Here is a 19,127-nt window from a genome sequence, read left to right as displayed (position 1 = left end):
AAAGGTTAGGGAAGGGGCCTTAAACACTGTGGACACAGGGAATTTGGAAACCACAGGGACATTGAAAGTATCGATAAGAAAATTAAATCCCACCTGAAGGGGTGAACAAAGACTGCAATGCAGAAGAGTTGGGTGGAAAGGCCACCAAGGGAGGAGCAGTGACCTTTGGTGTAGGACTGCAGCTAATCAGAGATGGCCTTGCAGAGATAGAGGTGGGGGAAAGGACACCCCATCCTTGCTTTTCTACTTCCACAGGGCCTCTGACTTGGACTTCCCATTGGCCAGCCAGGCAGAAGTCAGAGAGCAAGAGATCCCACCGATGTAGTGCAACTAGATCAGCCTCAGGGGGCAAAGAGCTGGGTGAAGTGTGATTCTGCAGAGGCAAATGAAGACTATGTGGCCCAGATGGGATTTTTCAGATACAAGTGGAGACATTTTAAGTTAGGATGGTCCCTAAAACAGAAAAGAGAGAAACACAGTAAGAGAACCCTGTGACTTTCAGATCTCCATGAACCACAGAACAATCTTTCCAGAGAAACCCGACACCTCCCTAACATAGTACTTGTGGCCATGCGGTGCAACGACGCATGTGACCAGTGGTTCAGACACTTAACATGTGCAGGATTTCTGATTTGAATTTTCCTGAGTCTTTGAACTCTATATGCCATTGCCTGATTATGCCAACTTTGTGTGAAGAGGGACAGGTGGCGGGGGGGGGGGGGGCGGTGGGGACTGAGAGCTGGGAAACAGTTTCATTCTGGTTAGTTCTCGCTGCATAACAAACCATTCTGAAGCTCAGTGGTTAAAAACAAAAACCATCATTTATTTGTTCTCATAAAGCTGTCATTGGGCAGGACTCAGTGGGAATGGATCATCTTTGCTTTCTGCAACTTCGCCTGAGATGGCGGGGCAGCCAGAGGGCCCGCTTCTGTGTTGCCTCATTTGCATGGCGGGCAAGTTGGTGTGAGTCACAAATGAAAGGTGAGCTGGGAAGTGGGCCAGTGACTTCAACCCTTCTGCCTGGGGGCCTCTCAAGAGGCAGCCTGGGCTTTCTCACAACATGACAGTCAAGTTCCAAGGGCAAGAACCCCAACAGGGCAAGGAAGCATTGCCCACATGTAACCTTAGAGTCCCAAGGTGTTGCTTCAACCATCTGCTATTAATTGAAATGGTCCCAGATCTGCCCAGTTCCAAGGTAGAAGACTCAGGCCCCACAAGTCAGTGGCAGGAGTAACAGGGTCAGGTTATAGGAAGAATAAGTAAAAGCTACTGTCACAGCTGTCTATGGAAACTACAATCTACCACTATCGCAAATCATCATAAATTCAAAAGAAAAAATGAAATGGTCTTTACTACCAAAACATATGCCATATTTGTGAAAGCACCTTCCTAATCTCATCTAAAACTTGTTCAAATATGCTCTTCTCAGCTTGTTCCCTGATATTTTTTAATTGTTCATCATAAATCCTCTTTAACCATTTTATTTTTTCCTCCCGTTCTCCCTGTGATTTATCAGCATATTCCTTTTCTACTAGTTGAATTTCATTATTTAATTGATCGGTGTAGATCTTCTTCAGGTCTTCTTCCCGTTGCCTCAGCCTCTTCTCTGTGTCCTCGTAAATGGCATCAGTAAAGTAATCCCCTCTGTTGCTCTTCACCATCTCCTCTATCAGCTCCACTAGCTCCTGCACTTGAGCTTCCTTCTCGGCCTCTGAGGCTCTGTTGTCGAAGGCACAGTAGCGGTTCCCACACTCGCTGATGATGTTTCTTAGCTTCACATCTGCACCTGCTAAGAAGTCACTCAGACTCTGCCCCTCCAAGTTATCTTTGCGAGTGAACAACATGATCATGTGCTTCAAGGCTGGCTCCCCAAAGACATACTTGATCAATGCCACGGTCTTCTGCTCTTCATCCGTGTAGCGGCCCAGCTGGAGGACCAAGACGATAGCATGGGGCCCAGGGCAGGAGTAGAGGACACACCGGCTGATTTCCCTGCACGTGGTATCCAGAGACTCCTTGGTGTCAAAGAGCCCTGGGGTGTCAACAACAACAAGTTTCCTCCCCTTCCATTCCTTGGATGCTTTTTGACACTTGGGAGTGACAGCATGGGGAGCAACTTTAGACTCAAAGACTCTACTCCCCAGGATGGTGTTTGCCGTTGCGCTCTTCCCACTTCCAGTTTTCCCCACCAAAACAATCCTCAGAGTGTTGTCCTGAGGGTCTTCCATGTCACTACCAGTGGCTGTGGGGTGTAAAAAAGAGAAGGAAAAGGAAAAAAGTCAACGAAGGTAAGTGGAAACCATCACATTCCTCTTATCTCCTTTGTGTTTCTCCATGAAAACCTGCAGTAGTGTACTATCCATGTTGGTCCCATAAAGACAAAAAGATGAAACAATTCACTCACCATGGAAGAAACAATAAAGTAGTTAAAGAGTTCCCCTACAAAAGAGTACCAGGTCCAGATGGTTTCATGGGGATCTCACTTAAACTTTCTTAAACTATTCCTGATGACTTAAAACAGAAGGAAATCTTTCCTGTTCTTTCTATGCCACAAGTATGATATTGATCCCAAAGGCTAACAAAGATTTCACCAATAAATAAAGCTACAGACATGTCTCATTTGTGAATACTAATGCAAAAATCCCAAATAAATTGTCAGACACTAAAAAGTAATACCCCATAATTAAGTGTGATTTCTTTCAGAAATACTAGGGTGGTTCAATATGAGAAAATGGATTGTTACAATACATCCTCTTTAGTAGAGTTAAGAAGAAAAGTACTTTGATGCAGAACAGACATTTCTCCAAATTCAACGCTGTTTTAATAGATACTTCTTTCACGTGATTTTATAGAAATATAAATTTTAACAAATTTGTCACAATTTTTTCTCTGTAGCTAATATAGTTGACTATAATCTTCATTTGGATGAATGAAGAAAGAAAATTAGCCTGTAGAGTCAAAAAACAGAAGAACGATGAGGGAGGGCCATCTCTACCAGATAGTAAAATATTTTAGCCCCTATAATTAAGGCAGTATGACATGTGTGTGAACAGAGACAGAACGGAAAACAAAAACAGACAATTCAGAAATAGACCAAATTGGTCTACTATATTCATGAGTATCCAGTTCAATTGTAGTACGTTACATTTATCGTCAGTAAGGCAGCGTCTCACAGCAATGGGGAGAAAGATGGACTAATAACCAGCATTGGGATAACTACAAAACCACACAGAAAAAGACAAAACTGCACCCACGTCTTCATGCCATTCACATGGTAAATACATTAGAAACATAACACTAAAAATCAATCCACATAAATACTAGAAGAAACTCAGACAAATCCTTTGTAACCTAGGGGTGGGGCAACTGTTTCTAAGATTTGAGAGATTGTAAGGAAAAGGATTCATACATCTGACTACATAAAGACCTAAAACACAATGGGAGACAACGAACATCACAGACAATTAAAATACGAATGTCAGACTATATCAAAGAGGGTTAATTCTCCTCTTATACAAACAATACCTAAAAGTAGAGAGACAAATTTCCAACAGCTCGATAGAAAATGGAGCAAGACATAGGAATAAACAGTTCAAAGAAAAAAAAGAAATGCCAATGCTCCTCAACTATGTAAAAATATATGAACACTCACTTAAAGTAGAGAAAAATCCAATATAGGAAAAGAAAATAACTAAATATAGTAAATTAAAATTACACTGAGATACTATTTCTCCACTTACTGATTTGATAATAATCCAAAAATTTGCTGCTATAATCAGTCAGTAAAGGTTTAGAGGAAACAGGTTCTCTTCTCCATGGCTAATGAAATTGAAAAACAGTCTAAAACCTACAGAGGAGAAATCGGCAATATTGTACAAATTACATATACATTTATTCTTGGATTGTGAGTCCCAATTTTAGGATTTATGCCTGTAGTGGTCAAGGGCAGATCACACCTAAATGTGCGATGTTGGCATACTATTTCTTTTTTTTAATTTTTTTACATTTATTTATTTTGGAGAAACAGAGTGAGACAAAGCATGAGCGGGGGAGGGGCAGGGAGAGAAGGAGACACAGAATCTGAAGCAGGCTCCAGGCTCCCAACAAGCGGTTAGCACAGAGCCTGACGCTGGGCTTGAACCCACGAACTGTGAGATCATGACCTGAGCGAAGTCGGACGCTCAACCGACTGAGACACCCAGGCACCCTGGCATACTGACTATTTTAAATAAAAGTAACTTAAGATACAACCTATGTGGGAAAATTACTAAGACCCTCTTCTGCCCCCCTGCAAGCAGGAAACAAATCTCCCGTGTAAAAGGTGCCCTTCCTGTCCCAGGAGGTAAAGAGACACCCTTATGACCAGGGATGGGAGATTTAGAGCCAAGAAGACTGTATAAACAGCCCACTACTTTCTACTAATTTACTACCCCAGCCCAAAGTCTCTTTAGAATTCCTCCCTAACAGATGCTCCCAAAGTTAAGTTTTCCTTGTTTTGTCAATCCCTCACAGATCCATCATCTCTTTGCCTAAAAAGTATAAAAACTGCCTGCCTTGGTCATTTCTCTTGCTTTTAGTTTCATTACTGAGCATCTGTGCACACTGCTTTTTTTTTCTCTTGTTAATCTGCCTCAAGTAAAAGTAATTCTTAGTGCAGCTGGAAGACCTTGAAGGGTAGAGGAAGAAGTTCCCCTTCCTTTTATCCCAGAGCTACACTGACAAAAACACAGGAAAACATTAGGCATATGTTTATTCTCTGCGTCACTATTTGTAATAATTAAAGACCAAAAATCTACCAAATGCCCACCAGTAGGAGTCTGGTTGAATAAACTAAGGTACATACACACAGCGATGTACTAATCAACTGTAGGAAGGAATAAGAAATACCTCTCTATGCCGGGATGGAGAGATCTCCAGGATATTTCATTAAGCCAAAAAAAAAAAAAAAAGGCAAAGTGAAGAAAATATTTACTTTACTGTCATTTCTCTAGTGGGGAGGAACATGAACTGTAGGTACAAAATACAACATATATTTCATGCACATGGTAAAGAAATGGCAGATCATCTGAACTGCCACCAAAGAAATTGCTGACAGAGGGATGGGAGGAATAAGGCGGGGGACAGGGTAGGAGCTGGAAGCTACTTTGAATATACTTAGATTTCATAGATTTGTCTTGAAAGCATGTACTTCCTTCTTTTTGAGAGTTCGAATTACAGCTCTTTTCCTTTATGGAAGACCTACATGTGTACCTGTTGTTGCTGGCTGAAATACATTCAAAGAGGATTTTTCATTTGTACAAAAAAAAAGCTGAACATGAATACAGCGTTCCGCATTTGTTTTACAGCCAGTTGAGCTAATAGGGAGGCCGAGTGGGCCGTTGTCCACGCCAGCTGCCAATCACCTTCCCCGGGAACCTCACACAGGGGTTCACCATCCAGTCACCAGAGCTGTGAGCCAGATGAGCACGTGGGCTTTCTCTCAATTGAATTTGTGCATCTGTTAACAAGTTGTGTCTAAAAGTATCAGAAACACATAAGGGAGGTTATTTGGGGGAGATCTGGGAATGCGCACCCTTTTTCCATGTACATTGATGGTAATTGCTTCTCTCCTTTATGTCATTTTGTTTCATAAAAGATTTCATAGGAACGTTCTGCTTGTGGATAGTGAGGAACATCTGTAAATAGCTTCATAATTATAAACAAAAACTATATTTTCAGATAACTAGTAAAAATCAAAAGCAAATTAAATACATAGTATTTGGTGTAATAGACAAACCACACAAAGAATTGGTCCAAGAAACTTGAAAATGCAGTTGCTTCATTGGCTATTGTCCTAATGGGATATAGTGTAAGGCCAAATAGGGGGGAAAAACGTCAAGAAAATCTTAAATTGCTTTCAGGAATCCTGTCCTATTCTTAGCTTTTTGTGCACATGTGTAGTTTTGAAGCCCAAGGACAAACCCAGTGACAATGAACACCCTTAGCACCCATACTGTGCCCTTCAAATGTCATTTCCCACCAAAAACATTAAGAATCTTAGGAGAACGTACCGATTCGAGATCTGGGCCAAGAAACGTGCAAGTGGATCCTAGACTATCTAGTCATACTAGTAATCGAGGATTCTATCAAAAACTATTCAGACCGTGGGATGCCTGGCTAGCTCTTTCAATACAGCATGCATCTCTTGATCCCGCGTTCATGAGTTCTAGCCCCACATTGGGTGCAGAGATTACTTCCAAAAAAAAATGTTTGGATCTTACCGAAAGGGGTACAGGGCCAACTTGAAGAGGCTGACTGGACAGAGATGGGGTAATTTGAGTACCAATGAGAATAATAATTTCAATGGATTAAAATTCATCAAATATGTTGAAGTTCATGAATTCATAAAAATACCATCATCATGGGGCGCCTGGGTGGCTCAGTCGGTTAGGCGGCCGACTTCGGCTCAGGACACGATCTTGCGGTACGTGAGTTCCAGCCCCGCGTCAGGCTCTCTGAGCTGTCAGCACAGAGCCTGTTTCAAATTCTGTGTCTCCCTCTCTCTCTGCCCCTCCCCTGTTCATGCTCTGTCTCTCTCTGTCTCAAAAATAAATTAAAAACGTTAAAAAAATTAAAAAAAAATACCATCATCGCAAAAGAAGTGAAGTGTTCTTTTTGGGGTATGCTAGGAAATGATGTCATCAGTCTGAACATGGACAAAAAAGAATCAAGCATTCCTTTTGTCTTATTAACTACACCTTATGGAAATGAAGGTATGATTCAGGGGAACTTTCTTTTTAAAGGATTATGCCATCCAATAAATGAAGAAAGAATGATAGAATTATAATATTATATTTTGTGACCCTTAATGAAACAAAGTTACTCTAGGCTATCATTACTGTCTGCTACATTACAGAAAGAGACAGAAGAATATATAAGGTGCCTTCTGCTGGACGTTTACAACTGCACCTATGAAATATTGCCACCCAAATAACCAGGCAAGCCTTAGTCTGATCAAGCCTCTTCTTAAATTTAAATATACACAAAACACAGAAACTAGAAGAACATGTCATATGAGGTCTTGAGGATTTAATGAGCAAAAAGTACACTGTCCAATTCTCTTGGAAAAAGGACCAACCATTTCTTTTTTTAAATTTTTTTTTCAACGTTTTTTATTTATTTTTGGGACAGAGAGAGACAGAGCATGAACGGGGGAGGGGCAGAGAGAGAGGGAGACACAGAATCGGAAGCAGGCTCCAGGCTCCGAGCCATCAGCCCAGAGCCTGACGCGGGGCTCGAACTCACGGACCGCGAGATCGTGACCTGGCTGAAGTCGGACGCTCAACCGACTGCGCCACCCAGGCGCCCCAAGGACCAACCATTTCTTAACCAAAAACATTTTACAAAAAGAAACAGGAAGGTGAAAACTTATTTATCAAATTAAATTTAAGAGATATGAAAGAATTGAAATTTATGAACCGTATTTGGAGGTGATTTCAATTTTAAATTCTAGGAGACGATCTGGGAATTGGAATACACCTGGTAATTTTTTAAAAATTCTAATTGCTTTTTGAACTCTGATCATGGTATATTTTAATACCTTTATCTTCCAGACATACATATGTAAGTAATATTGATGAAGTGATAAAATTTTTAGTATTCTAGTAATGTAATACTTTTTAGTATTCTAATGTTTAAAGTGTATGTATGTATTTAATCTCTACACCCAGCATGAGGCTCAAACTCACAGCCCTGAGATCAAGAGTCCCATGCGCTTCCCCCTGAGCCAGATAGGCGCCCCCACTCTGATTTTTGAAATGAGGAGATTGATGTGGCTCAGAAATGCTGAGAAAGTTGCCCAAGGTCTCTGCGCTAATGGGCTTTGGGCAGACAAAGGATCCAATGCAAAGTATGTCTGACCCTACACTCATGCATAACCCTTGCACGCTCTGGTCTCTTCTTGGTTCCTTCTCAGGTCCTTGATTCTACATTTCTGTTTACGTTGGATCAGAAATAGATCATGGGAGGCCAGGGGAGGAGTTCACTCTCTGTCCAGAAACATGAACTGGTAGCAACCCTGGAATTAAGGAAGGCAACCAAAGGACTTCACGCACATTTGTTTTCTATAGAATAGCTCATTCTCTCCCCATGGGACCCCTTCCTTACCTCCTCTGTACACTGTCGATCACAGCATTTCTCTCTTACATGTTGGAAAGGACACAGCCGGCTGAATTCTAGACTTCCTGTGCCATTTGTGACCTGGATATCCCAGGGAATTTGATAAAACCACACGCACACCATCTGGGATTCAGATTTTCTTTCAGGAAAAAGAGGGATTTGGACAGACTGGTCTCTAAATTGCCTTCCACGTCTAAAGACCTGCCTTGAGGACACTAGTTTCCCACTAAGGGAAATGGATGGGGTGTCAGGCAGCACTCACTCTGTCATGACACGAACTGATGGAAGATATGCTGTTCAGCAAGTTTGTCCTGCTAAATAGGAGATGTGTGGACATGGGGCAATCAACCTCCTTACTCCCACTCTTCCTCCCCCGGGACCCCTGTGGCAGCATCCTGTTTGCTGGGCTGCTGGCACGGTACTTGGTCCCCTCTCAGACCAGAACCCACACCCATGCACACCCCTATGTCCTGCTGCCCCTCACGGCTCCATTGCTCTAAGGCCAGGCTCACCTTCTTTTGAAGGAGCTGAGTTCCCCATTGTTCTCCAAAGAATCTGTTTGAGCTGCTGCTTTTGCTTTCACTGTGAGGAAAATATGTTTGCACCCTTCAAACCTCTGAGGCAGGAAGCTCAGATTGGGTGGAGCTAGTGAAGGAACTCTTTGGCTTTAAAGAGACAGACATATTGCCCTATAATTGAAAGAGTGCTTTAGTTTTACCAAGGTGTAAGCTTTTTCTCCATGTGCCTGCTGTCACACCAAATTTTACAAACCTATATTTGTTGTTTGGGGTTATACTGGTGGATCCCAAAGGCCCTTATTACATGACACAAATCATGCACACAGAGCCAGGCATGGTGTTGGATCATCTTCCCTGCATGGCGTGGGAGACTCTGGGGTGATTCTAAGAAGAAGAAACTCAAATAGGTGGCTAGATGTGTCCAAATTTAGAGCCTGGGATACTTCCCAGTGATTGTATCATATGGGTTTTCATGATAGTCTTTCATGAAGGTCTCAAGTTACTCATTAAGAATTTACCAGCCTTCAGGTACAAAGCCAAGAGTCTAAACCATTGGGAGCCAAGAGAAAAAAAGGAAGATGTGGCCTGGAAAAAGTCTTCCAATGACTGTACACCTTCTCTGGTTTTCTTCATATGGTTCTTTCAAGCCCCAAAATATGCATGACCTGACAACAAAAGATGCACCCAGGGTGGAGATCAAACTTTCCCCTACAACCTTCCTACTTTCCTCTACCCCAGACCCAGGCACAGGTAGATTTTCCCAGATTTAGCCAGTGCCTCCACTCCAACCTGCTCTGGAAACTTTGAGATGATAGACAGATGGTCAAACCTCTCATGGTTGACCAGCTGTTCCAATTGTCTCTTGCATCATCATAAAATTATAATGTTTTTGATTATATATTTTTGTTCACTACATTGAGACATGGGATTACTTGATGCTCACACTTGAAGGTGGGTACTAAGAGAACTAAATGTGGCAGGAAGTAGTGGCCAATGGGGAGGCAACCCATGGAGGGAAGCAGCTAGATTTGGAAATTATTGTATTAATACTATATTATTGGTCCATATCATTAGACCAGTTATTGGTGCTAATGACTTGGAGGGCCCCAGGTAACTGTTTTCCAACTTGCAATAAAGACACAGACCGGGCGGGACCAGCTATGTAATTTGCAAAGTCTGGCACAAAAGGAATATGCCAGGCCCTTTGTCAAAAACAAACAAAAAAAATTAAGAATTTCAAGATGACATCAATAGAACAGTAAACCCTTCTAAATACAGGGCCCTGTGCAACCGCACAGGTCACATACCCATGAACTATGTCTTGATGAGGCTGAATACATAAAAGTCTAGAGGAGAGCTAGAATCATATTTCCTGCTCAAAATATCTCTACCATTTCCTAGTTTCATTTCAAGCTACATATTCCTTGAGTGAAACTTGTCCTTGGATGTTTTCATGGTCAGCTAATTGCTTCTCCAGGTATTATGCTCAGGTATGCTGTTAAGTTCCCTAGAGGGAACAGGAGACTAGTTGACACAGAATCCATGGATGCCACAAGAAATCAGATGTGAGTCTCAAATGGTAACAGCCTTGTGATCATTGGTCAAAAAGGAGCATGTGGCCCCCATCAGTCCCATCCTGAGCCCTAAGTTAGGAGTGATCTCCTTCTACAAGATTCTGGATAGAAGCAGTGTAGCCCCATATCTGTCTTGTTCAATTAGCCACGCTCCTGATCATTGAGGGCTTCCTTCCACTTGCACCTATGCTGTGAGCCACAGGACTCTCCACCGCTTGTCTCCAACTGCAACCCCGGAAACAGAACTTTCCACCCAGGATCTTGCTCCTTCCACATAGTCAGAAGCAGAATGATAAATGTGGACAAAGCCACAGCTTCCTTTTTTATGTTTTCCTTTCATTCTTTACATTTCACACACACACAGAAATGTGGATATAATGAATTTTCAAAAGGTGTGGGGTCATTAAGAGACATTCTTTGAATTCTATAGGAGTCTTCTTGTGGGGCTCGGTGTTTTCTGCTGCTCAGATCTAGATAATCTCACAGCTCAACTTATTAAAATAGTGCAGAAATAATAACAGTAGTTTAAAAGAATTGTTCCCCCATTGTCCTGTTTCTTCTACATATCGTCTTTGTAACCTTGGTGGATCCGTCTCCTATTGCCTCCATAACAAATTCCCAAAACATTAGTAGCTGAAAACAATACACACTTCATCTTCTACAGTTATGGAGGATAAGAGCATGGAATTAGTCTTATGGAGATAAAACCAAGGTCCTGCAGAGCTGGTTCTTTCTGGAGGCTCCAGGAGAGAATCCATCCCTTGCCTCTTACATCTTCTAGAAGCTGCCAGCTGACCTGGGTTTGTGGCCACATCACACCAATCTCTGCTGCCTTCATCACATTGCCTTCTTGCCTCTCCTTAGAAGGCCCTTTCTGATTACATCTGGGGCCCACCCAGATAATCCGGAATAATCTCCCCATCTCAAAGTCATTAACTTAATCACATCTGCAAAGATGCTTATGGAATAAGGTAACATTCACAGGCTCTGGGGATTAGAGTGTGGCCATCCTTCACGGGCCACCATTCAGCCTGCCACATTTGGGTGAGTTAACCTCTCTGCAACTCACTTCCCTAATCTTTAAAATGGAATGCCTTATAAAAAGAAGTATTCACCATGATCAAGTGGGATTCATTCCTGGGATGCAGGGCTGGTTCAATCAACATGATACATCACATTAATAAAAAAAAAAAAAAAGAGAAGAACCATATGATCCTGTCAATCCATGCAGAAAAGGCCTTTGACAAAATCCAGCACACTTTCTTAATAAAAACCCTTGAGAAAGTTGGGATAGAAGGAACATACTTAAAGATCATAAAAGCCATTTATGAAAAGCCCACAGCTAACATCATCCTCAATGGGGAAAAACTGAGAGCTTTTTCCCTGAGATCAGGAACACGACAGGGATGCCCACTCTCACTGTTGTTGTTTAATATAGTGTTGGAAGTTCTAGCATCAGCAATCAGACAACAAAAGGAAATCAAAGGCATCAAAATTGGCAAAGATGAAGTCAAGTTTTCGCTTTTTACAGATGACATGGTATTATACATGGAAAATCCGATAGACTCCACCAAAAGTCTGCTAGAACTGATACATGAATTCAGCAAAGTTGCAGGATACAAAATCAATGCACAGAAATCAGTTGCATTCTTATACACTAACAATGAAGCAACAGAAAGACAAATAAAGAAACCGATCCCATTCACAATTGCACCAAGAAGCATAAAATACCTAGGAATAAATCTAACCAAAGATGTAAAAGATCTGTATGCTGAAAACTATAGAAAGCTTATGAAGGTAATTGAAGAAGATATAAAGAAATGGAAAGACATTCCCTACTCATGGATTGGAAGAATGAATATTGTCAAAATGTCAATACTACCCAAGGCTATCTACACATTCAATGCAATCCCAATCAAAATTGCAACAGCATTCTTCTCGAAACTGGAACAAGCCATCCTAAAATTCATATGGAACCACAAAAGGCCCCGAATAGCCAAAGTAATTTTGAAGAAGAAGACCAAAGCAGGAGGCATCACAATCCCAGACTTTAGCCTCTACTACAAAGCTGTCATCATCAAGACAGCATGGTATTGGCATAAAAACAGACACATAGACCAATGGAATAGAATAGAAACCCCAGAACTAGACCCACAAACGTATGGCCAACTCATCTTTGACAAAGCAGGAAAGAACATCCAATGAAAAAAGACACTCTCTTTAACAAATGGTGCTGGGAGAACTGGACAGCAACATGCAGAAGGTTGAAACTAGACCACTTTCTCACACCATTCACAATAATAAACTCAAAATTGATAAAGGACCTGAATGTGAGACAGGAAACCATCAAAACCTTACAGGAGAAAGCAGGAAAAGACCTCTCTGACCTCAGCCGTAGCAATCTCTTACTCGGCACATCCCCAAAGGCAAGGGAATTAAAAGCAAAAATGAATTACTGAGACCTTATGAAGATAAAAAGCTTCTGCACAGCAAAGGAAACAACCAACAAAACTAAAAGGCAACCAACAGAATGGGAAAAGATATTTGCAAATGACATATCGGACAAAGGTCTAGTATCCAAAATCTATAAAGAGCTCACCAAACTCCACACCTGAAAAACAAATAACCCAGTGAAGAAATGGGCAGAAAACATGAATAGACACTTGTCTAAAGAAGACATCCGGATGGCCAACAGGCACATGAAAAGATGTTCAACGTCGCTCCTTATCAGGGAAATACAAATCAAAACCACACTCAGATATCACCTCACGCCAGTCAGAGTGGCCAAAATGAAGAAATCAGGAGACTATAGATGCTGGAGAGGATGTGGAGAAACGGAAACCCTCTTGCACTGTTGGTGGGAATGCAAATTGGTGCAGCCGCTCTGGAAAGCAGTGTGGAGGTTCCTCAGAAAATTAAAAATAGACCTACCCTATGACCCAGCAATAGCACTGCTAGGAATTTACCCAAGGGATACAGGAGTACTGATGCATAGGGGCACTTGTACCCCAATGTTTATAGCAGCACTCTCAAGAATAGCCAAATTATGGAAAGAGCCTAAATGTCCAGCAACTGATGAATGGATAAAGAAATTGTGGTTTATATATACACAATGGAATACTACGTGGCAATGAGAAAGAATGAAATATGGCCTTTTGTAGCAACGTGGATGGAACTGGAGAGTGTGATGCTAAGTGAAATAAGCCATACAGAGAAAGACAGATACCATATGGTTTCACTCTTACGTGGATCCTGAGAAACGTAACAGAAACCCATGGGGGAGGGGAAGGAAAAAAAAAAAAGAGGTTAGAGTGGGAGAGAGCCAAAGCATAGGAGACTGTTAAAAACTGAGAACAAACTGAGGGTTGATGGGGGGTGGGAGGGAAGGGAGGGTGGGTGATGGGCATTGAGGAGGGCACCTTTTGGGATGAGCACTGGGTGTTGTATGGAAACCAACGTGACAATAAATTTCATATATTGAAAAAAAATTAAAAAAAAAATAAAATGGAATGCTTACTTCAGACGGTCATTGTGAAACCAGATAAATTTGTGCACATGAAGTGGTACTCAAACCATAGATCAATAGGTATTAGTTAGAAGTAGTAATAGAACCCTCTATGCTAGTCTCATAGATTACCATCCTGAGGCTCATCTACACATCATAGATGCTGTCTTAGCGTGGACAGCCATAATACCACAGCCTGGGAGCAGGAACAACAGGAATTAATCTCTCACAGTTCTGGAGACTGGGCAACCCAAGCCCAATGGGCCAGCCAACTTGTTTCCCTGGGGAAGGCTCACTTCCTGATTTGCGAATGGCACTGTCTCACCGTGTCCATACATGATGGAGCGAGGAAGCAACTCTCTGCTATCTCTTCTTACAAGGGCACTAATCCCATCAAGAGGATCCCAGATTCATGAACTCATGGAAACCCACTTACGTTACCCCCAAATACCATCATGTTGGGGGTTAGGGATTCTGGTGCCTTCTCTCTTGGTGCCACATAAAACTAGTCACTTCTACTTTGTAACATTCTCTTTTAAGTGGACATCACTCAAGGTTTCCTGGTTTCTCCCCACTCACTCCACCCACAAAGGGCACTGCATGAAAAGGAAGACTCAGCACCTCCACAGCCTGTCTACCAGGATAAGGGATCTGGATTATCTACACCCTTGCTCTCACATGTCTTTAAGGAAAGGGTCTTCTGGCTCCACGGATGTGCAAGAAGAGCTGCCTCTTGCAGCCTCACGGCAGTCGTGTCACAAAAGAGGTAGAGGTGTTAGGTGTGACAGTGCACTTGGGGCTGAATCCCTCAAAGGAAACATTGACCAAACCCTCATGAAATAAAGACCATGCCCCCCAAAGAGCCTTTTACTGTCTTCCACGATGTTATATTCGGTTATAAACCACAACCATTCAGTCCTGTTCTCAAACAGGTCTCTGCTTCCTCCTAAGGCTTCTCTGAAGATCTACCAAAAGTGACCACTCAGAATTTGTGTCTTCACCAGAGGGTCACAATCTTGGAGCTTCAGGGGAAAAACTGTAGGACGTGCTCTGAACTACTGTTGCCTCAAAGAGACTCTTCAGAGCAGGTTTCCAAGATGGCAGCACTGACTCAATGCTCAGACTCTGCCAGTGAGCAAAGCCAGGACTACTGGGACTCTCAGGCTGGAAGCATATGTACCTCACGAAATCAGACGACTGACTCAAGATCCAGCAGAGTGAGAAGTAATGACATAGGACTGAGTGAACGGATTCAAGATGTGCCATTGTGGTTATTTGTTTGGAATATTGATGGCATTCTGTTTGATGTTCTACTTATATGGCTATTTGTGGAAACCTTATTTCTTTCTCCTTAAACGAATTAGTAGACTGTGTGTTTGTAAACCCACAACAACCGTCTTTAAACATTACCTCATCTTCACCTACCCTCAAAATTCAGAAACAAATGTTTCTACTGAGTTTCATTCACTTTCATGTTAATAGAACCATGTGCATAAGTTTAATAAAAATCTGTCCTCTTGTTTACAAAGATATCATTGGAAAAATCGATTCTGGAGCAAGGCCATATGTACAGTGTGATATCTGAGAGTGATTGTTGTTTAATCAAAGACCATCAGACCACTGCTAAGGAGCAATTATTGGTGTTACATGTGGAGCTAATGTCTCCAAAACCTTCATAAGAAAACGAATATGATGTCTGGCTTCCAGGATCTCAGTCTCTGGGAGTAAGGAAGTCCACTCCCAGGTAGTCCAGAAACACAGGCAAATTTTGGAGACATCAGGAAGAGGGAAATTCACAGATATTTATGGGTACAGCATGCAAAGTTTACTGGAGAAAGTGTTTGGGCCTTGGTTTCCTACTCCTAGGATAGAAGAATGGCAGGGGCTTTGAAAAGTCTGATTCAAAACTCATTTTGAAAATTTCCAAAAGAAGTTTATCCTTTGGAATTGATAGTTGCTTCATATGATTAGGCTCTAGATTTCCCAAGCAAACTTAAGGAGGCTTTTCCAGTTAATTAAGATTCTTGCTGCATCTGTATAAATAATCAGGCCATGCATAGTAAAAACAATCTTCTAGGATCAACAATACTTGTTGGAGACTGTTTATGATCACAAAGTAGAGAACACTATGAAAATGATCCAAAACTTAGAAATAGGCAAGAGAGATTACTGGAGTGTTCTATTGTTCTGTGTGGTGCTGTGCTTGATGATCCGCTGTGATATTTTACAACACTTTAAGGACAGAGAGAATTTTTGCACATCTCTGCCTTGGAGATACTCAGCGAATTTTCTGTCTGGTGGAATATGCAACTCAAAAATTACATGTTACTACTCTCTTGAACACATCAACCCTTGATTTCAAATGAACTTTGTGTTTCTGTTTGTTTGTGTGTTTTTTTGTTCTATTCATTGCTTATTTGCTTGTTTTTAACTAGGATTCACACCCAGCATGGAGCCCAAACTCAAGACCCTAAGGTCAAGACCTGAGCTGAGATCAAGAGTCAGACGCTTAACTGATTGAGCCACCCAAAGGAACTTTGAACCAATTATAGAATCAAACTGGTTCTCTAGTTAAGCCATGAGTTGAGCCAAATCTTTGATGTGTTTATCCTTACCCAGGAGTCATGAGTTTGCTTTTTTTGAAAACTGCAGATAAAAAGAGAGGGAGAAATAGCATGATCCAAGCCTTGGAGGTGGAAATAACACTGGACACAGGCAGAGAACAGCTAACAATTTGGAGTGCAGGAATCATTACCAGCCTTTACTGAGGGCCTACTGCGTCCCAGGCACTGACCTCCATATCATTATCACCTTTGTTTCTTACAAAAGTATAAAATGGATATTAATGGGAACAATGATATCTAGAAAAATCTCATTCTTGGAAGAAGAGTTGAGACTGATTATAATGACTGTTGAATACCAGGCCAAGGAATGTGGATTCTAAGCCCTAGGCAGTAGATTTCCAAGAAGCAGAGACCTAAGAAAACTATCCCAATGGGCTTAACCTGGTAACTGCAACGAGGACTGGAGAGGAAGAGATCAGGGGTACTGTACCCTCACACTGCACACACTGTCCCTCTCTTCCCATATTGTAGGTTGAATTGTGTCCTTCTAAAGAAGGGCTAACCTCTGGTACTTGAGAATGTGACCTTCTTTGGAGCATGGTCTCTGTGATGTCATGTCTTTAAGTTAAGGTTGAGCCCTACTCCAATGCCTGGAATTGTTTCATTCAGAGTGAGGGAAGTTTACACAGAGATACACACAGAGAACACCGTGTGACAAAAGAGGCAGAGATTGGACTGAAGCACCTAGAAGGCAAAGAACAAAGCACGACAGCCAGCACCAGAAGCTAAGACGCAGCAAAGAAGGATCCTTCCCCAGAGACTTCATGGAGAGTATGGCCCTGGGAACGTCTCAGTTTGGCACTTGTAGCCTGTGCCAGTGAGACAGTAGCCATAACAATGAGACAGTAAGTTTCTGCTTTTTAAGCAACAGTTTGTGGTCATTTGTTACAGCAGCTCCTGGGGGAACTAATATAGATTTTAAGGCCAAGAAGCAGGGTCCTGCTCTGGTAATTACTTAAAATGTAGGAGTCGTTTTGAAATTGAGTAATGCATGGAGGCTCGAAGAATTCTGAGGTACATGATAAAAAGCAAGGCCTAAGAGGATGTCGGTGGTAGGATGAACATCCAGGTCACTTTCTGGTGAGGTCCCAGAGAGAGGTGGGGACCACGCTGCTGGACATTGGAGGGACGATGGCACTTGCTATAAAATGACAGGAGGCAGGGAGGCGGGCTAAACTGAGGTGGGCTGCTGGGTGGAGAGTAGACCATGTAAGTGATGAACTTGAATATTTAGCTGAGGAGAATCCCGAGAACAATGTGGAAGATGTGGCCTGGTGTCTCCTTGCTGCTTCTAATGAAATGCGTGAGGAAAGAGAGTGGTGGCTTATCTCCAGCCAAAGAGCACCAAGATGGCCAGCTGCCAGCAGAGCCCAGGAAGAAGCAAGCAACGTCCTCCCCTCAAGGCTTCAGAGAGCACACGCCTCTGCTGGCATCTTGATTTTGGACTCCAGGAGCTACCACAATCCATGTCTCAACTGTTTCAACTGTTGTTTGGCCGACCTGTCGTGCAGTACTAGGCATCCAGCATGTCCCCTTCACCTTGCCCCTGCCTGCTTTCTTGTCCCATCCTCTGAGAAACCCAAAGGTCTCCCCTTCTGTGGCACGGTGTGAACAGGGCAAATCTTCTAGACTACATTCTTCCTCATTCCCGCCACATTTCTGGCCCAGATGGACCCCGGTACTCCCTGATGAGAGAGAGCTTGGGGCTTTCTCAGAACTTAGATTTCAGTTCTCTGAAGAATTTTCTTTTTGGAAACAATTATACAACACCAAAACAAAACCTAATAATTGTTTCTTTTAAAGAGACACACAGGAATTTAAGGCCTGGGAGTGAGGTTAAGGCCTCCTGAAATCTGAAGGCAAACAGGCAGACTATCAGGGCACCATGAGCGGGGGGTCAGAGGTAAAAGCAGGCCCCCGTCCCAGCAGCAACAATCAATCCCTCTCTCTTACAGAATACCAACACCGTACAAAAGGACTATTTTCTCTTAATCAGCAAAAATGTCTCCTTAATATATGAAAATCATTCAGAGGAAAAGTGTGTGCGCCTGATTCTGCCATGATCAAGATCTATGGCTTGGAGAAAACCCATACACAAACAGACCCCAAAAAACCACAATCCCCATGTGCCCCACTATCTTTATGGATAAGAAGTCCTAGATTGTCTCAATACAATGCCTCCTACAGAACAGCATCATGCGAGACTATCTGGGCCTCTCCCAATGAGGACGAATCCCAGGACTCTCCCCACCCACCCCCCGGCATGATTCATGACCCTGGGCTCACGTACCCACACAATTTCTCAGGTGTTGGTTGGCTGTAGGTATAAATCTCCTGGTGGAACAGGGGCCTGTGGTCCCCAAAGGGAGACCCTGAGGAGGGCCGCGTCCCAAGACTCCCGGCTGGAGGACCCAGGTGTGAATACGAGTATGGACCTTCTTTCCCCAGGGCTTTGGTGTCCCTGGGCCATCAGAGTGATGGACACTTACAGATGGTTATGGACATCACCTTTATTTACCAGCCAGCACCAACAGCCATGAACACAAGAAGCAAAGGCACAGGCATGTTTTAACCCAAGTTCTCTGCTACTCTCCACACACACAGCATCCTTCCTCACTCATCCACCTAGACTTTCCAGTCCCACGCCTCCAAACCCCACAGCCTTTGCTTGGATGGCCCCTGGATTCTTAGCCATTCCTCGGTACCAATGGTGGAAGAGGCGGCTTGGGAGAATGGGGGTCAGGGAAAG

At 42.7% G+C, this 19,127-nt stretch overlaps 1 protein-coding gene and 1 pseudogene across 2 annotated transcripts in view; one reads left to right on the top strand and one right to left on the bottom strand.

The window, feature by feature from the left end:
• The window catches only part of LOC132675410 (GTPase IMAP family member 1-like), a 62,862-nt pseudogene that overhangs the window by 33,358 nt on the left and 10,377 nt on the right, over positions 1 to 19,127 (top strand). The window lies entirely within an intron of this gene.
• Positions 804 to 8,804, bottom strand: LOC132677751 (GTPase IMAP family member 7-like). The gene is made up of 2 exons (XM_078437826.2): positions 8,670 to 8,804; positions 804 to 2,242 (listed from the first exon to the last, which is right to left on the bottom strand). The coding sequence occupies exons 1-2, from the start codon at positions 8,695 to 8,697 to the stop codon at positions 1,353 to 1,355; spliced, it is 918 nt and encodes a 305-aa protein (XP_078293952.2). The 5' UTR covers positions 8,698 to 8,804; the 3' UTR covers positions 804 to 1,352.

Source organism: Panthera onca, chromosome A2 (genome assembly GCF_046562875.1).
Source record: "Panthera onca isolate mPanOnc1 chromosome A2, mPanOnc1 haplotype 2, whole genome shotgun sequence".
Classification (NCBI taxonomy): Eukaryota; Metazoa; Chordata; class Mammalia; order Carnivora; family Felidae; genus Panthera; species Panthera onca.
The sequence above is the reverse complement of the archived record's forward strand: the minus strand, read 5'-3'. Positions and strand labels throughout refer to the sequence as shown.

Excerpts from the sequence above, each read along its gene's own strand:
- LOC132677751 (XM_078437826.2), bottom strand. The coding sequence starts at position 8,697 with ATGGGGAACTCAGCTCCTTCAAAAGAAG. Across the intron at positions 2,243-8,669 it reads CTCAGCTCCTTCAAAAGAAG|CCACTGGTAGTGACATGGAA; the intron begins GTGAGCCTGGCC and ends TACACCCCACAG.